Genomic DNA, 3,897 nt, shown 5'->3' with positions numbered 1-3,897 from the left:
TCGAAACTTCGTAAGTGTATTGTGCATAAATATTATATGCTTATCAAAAGTTTGGTATTAAAAATAAAATTATAATAAATGATTTTATAATTGATGCTTACTTATAATAAATTATATTTGTATTATGTAAATGAAAATTTTTTTTTAACAGATTTCTTAAGATTGTAATTAAAACTTAAATCAAAAATTTAAAACATAAAATTAATACTTAAATTTCATTGTTAAATATTAAATATCTCTAAAGTATCTATAAAATAAAATTATGCTAAAAAATATAACAAAAAATAAATAAAAAATACTTTAAGTTAACAGCAAATAAAATTTAAAAAAATAGTTAAACTTATATGATAAAATTTTAATTTTTGAAATAATAACATATTATTAATATTTAAATATTTTATTAATATTAAAAAATAATATTTATTAATATTTTCAATATATTAATTTTATTTATAACACATTACTGTTAAAAGAAAAATATTTTATAATATAATAATCTAAAATAATACAATTACTAAATATCAATAGCAATTGATATAGACATAATTGCATTAAAGAGGCTGAAATGCGGGTGTTGAAATTTACACTTCTAATTTGTGCATTTGCTGGATGTTGGCAACCGCTTTCATGGACGTCGCTATTTAAACATATAATTTATAAAACTTACGCAATGTTTCTTGTCTCCGCATTATATATATTTTCGATATCTCAATTTATGAACATCGTATTGAATGTTGAAAATTCTGACGAATTTACTGATTCTTTATACATGATGTTGACTGTATTCGTCGCAGGCTATAAACAAGTTTATATGTGGATAGATCGCAAAAATGTCATGGTGAAAATCAATATTCTTATGGAAAAACCTTTCGCGGCATGTGAAACACATGAAATAATGATTCAACAAAAATTTGAGAAAATGGTACAGTAAGTATTATTTTAAAGGCGCACAAATAAAAAGAGTTGAATGATTTTACAAGAACAAATTTTCTCTTTAATACTAAAATGTTTCTCACAATTTTTAAATTTTGTAAACTAGTACTTTTATATAATTACATTACACATTTTATATATTAGTTTTGTACAAATAATTACATATGGAACAATTACATATAGAATTTGATTATTCAAATATTATATTTTGTTTGACACTATATATTGTTTTTTTTTAAGAGATATTTCTATAAAAAAAATATTTATAAAAAAAATATTTATAAAAAATATTATAATATATTATATTATAATTAAAATTAAACAAAATTTATGTAAAAAGGTTACTTACACTAATTTTAATTATTTATAGAAATAATACGTTGCGATACTTGATTCTCGTTCTGATGACGATTACATCAATAGTTTTGACATCTGTTTGTACAGAACTTAAAAATAGAAATTTAACATATAAAGCATGGGTGCCATTCAACTATTCATATCCTGCTGTGTATTTGTTTGTATACATTCACCAATTGATAGGCATGGCAACCTCCGGTATAGTAAATGTCGCTTGTGAGAGTGTAATTTGCGGACTTTTATTGCATATCTGCTGCCAAATTGAAATTTTGGAGTATCGATTGACAAAAATCACGCATGATGAAAGTATTCTACACGACTGTATTTATCATCACAATCGTATCTTTAAGTTGGTTTCTTAAGTAATTTTATTATTTTAAAAATGTTTTTTGATATTGTGTCTGTGCGTGTGTGTGTGTGTGTGTGTGTGCGCGCGTGTGCGTGCGTGCGTGTGCAATATCCTATTTTCATAACAATCATTCTTTAAATTATACAAAACTAATTTAGACATACTTGCAAAATGTTTTACAGAAAATTCTAATTTTAATATATCAAATGAATTTTGAATTAATTCTTTTACATTTTGAAATTCTCAAGAAGAATAAAAAACTTGATATATATCTTTATTATACTATTATTTAATTTTATAAGAAGAATTCAATTTATGAATCACTTTAAAACATATACAAAATTTCACTTATTTAATCACAGATATGCATATACAGTGAATAACATGTTTGCAAAAATAATTGCTCTTCAATTTGCGGTGAGCATGTTAGTGGTATGCTCGAATTTATATCGAATAGCTATGGCAAAGGATTATGCGATCATTGTTTCATTGATGCTGTATACAGGTGCCATCCTAGCACAAATTTTCATCTATTGTTGGTTTGGAAATGAAGTTAAAATAAAAGTACATACTTTATTTTAAATTTATTTATTTATTATTTATATAGAGTGAAATTCACGAATTAAAATATTATAACAAAAAAGAAACATTATAACAAGAAGATCTTTAAAAAAAATAATAAAAATATTTGTATTTTTTATTTTAAACAGTATGTAATTTTTAAAATAATATTTTAAAGTTGATCAATGTTATTGAGTATTTAAAACGTCCTCACTAATATAAGTGATGCCGTCACTCATGGATGTGTTTAGTTAAATTCAATAACCATTTAATGATAATCTCTGATTTTTGAAGTATTATCTCAAATATTACTGATTGGAATGAAAAATGACAAATACTTTTATTACTTATTTTTTTGAGAACTGTCTTGCTATGGTATTTGATTCGCGAATTTCGGAACATTTTATATATAATTAATCATAATTAATAATAGAAATATATTACTAAAAAAACTAAGAAATATTATATTTTTGTTTCATGACGTGCATTACTCATAGAGTCTTCATTTGGCAAATAGTATTTATAACAATGTAGAATGGTCGACACTTAGTAATAGAAGCAAAAAAGGTCTCCTGATAATCATGAAACGTGCAATGGCGCCTATCGAATTTAGTAGCATGTATATACTTACAATGAATCTGGACTCATTTGTAGCTGTCAGTATTTCAATTAAAACAACAAAAATTATTTTTTAATGATATACATATTTCAAATAATTTTAGATGCTTACTGTTTACAGTTACTTAAGATGTCATACTCCGCTTTCAATTTACTACATCAAACACAAGAATAGTATTGTGATTAATAAATAGAAATTATTATTGCTTATGTGTTATGAAATCATGTATAATCTATATTAAAATACAAGATTAAAAACATCAATGTTTCATTAGTTTTATTATTTAAATAATTTTTATCAAATTTATTATAAAATTTATTGGAAATTTCTTAATGTAATATTATATTACCAAAAGTTACAAAAAGTTACAAAATAAAGTTTTGTTAACTTTACTTTAAAACTATTAACCTTTTATTCAAATATTATGATTATTTGCTATAATTGCTTGGATGAACATTCTAGATCGGATCAAATGTTGCTGTAACTATAATAAAAAAATAAGGTTGTATATAAATAACAATTTTATATATAATTAATAATTCTAGTAATGATGACAAATCAGTAATAAATAATTGAAATTTTTTCTTATCTTAGTTACTTTTTCCATAAAATATGCAAGTTATAACGTTTCATAACTTCATAACTTAAAATAGTTTGATCTGTATTGTATATCTCAATGTATAATATCGAACCGTAGACAATAAAATAATAAAAAGTATATACCATGCAATCGAGTATATGATTAGTATTAAGATTTCATAAAAAGATAGACATCAATTAAATAAATTTTCAGTGATTAATGATTAGGAGTACTTTTTTCTTAGTATTGAAAAATACAATACAATAGAAAATATCACATTTTGTCATAATTGTACAAGAGATGTCATAATTGTACGATATGTCTTGGTAATCGACAGCTAACAATTTATGGAAGACAAATATTCGAAGAATTTATACTTCGAATATTTCTGTTCCGCTATACTTATGTAAAATAGTGGAATATTACACATTTTTCTGAAGCATTTTTCTAAAGCATATATATCGTATAAAAAATAATATATCCTCATTGATGAAATTA

At 22.9% G+C, this 3,897-nt stretch overlaps 1 protein-coding gene across 1 annotated transcript; it reads left to right on the top strand.

Annotated features, from left to right (window-relative positions):
- Window positions 1-535: 535 nt before the first annotated feature.
- On the top strand, window positions 536-2,993 carry LOC105422069 (putative odorant receptor 71a). The gene is made up of 5 exons (XM_011631299.3): window positions 536-927; window positions 1,304-1,639; window positions 2,002-2,203; window positions 2,698-2,856; window positions 2,940-2,993. Exons 1-5 carry the CDS (start codon window positions 566-568, stop codon window positions 2,991-2,993), a joined length of 1,113 nt encoding a protein of 370 aa, XP_011629601.2. The 5' UTR covers window positions 536-565.
- Window positions 2,994-3,897: the final 904 nt, after the last annotated feature.

The sequence above is a fragment of the Pogonomyrmex barbatus genome, unplaced genomic scaffold (genome assembly GCF_055798465.1).
Source record: "Pogonomyrmex barbatus isolate J1 unplaced genomic scaffold, ASM5579846v1 scaffold2, whole genome shotgun sequence".
In the NCBI taxonomy this organism is placed as follows: Eukaryota; Metazoa; Arthropoda; class Insecta; order Hymenoptera; family Formicidae; genus Pogonomyrmex; species Pogonomyrmex barbatus.
This window is presented reverse-complemented; position numbering and strand designations above follow the sequence as displayed.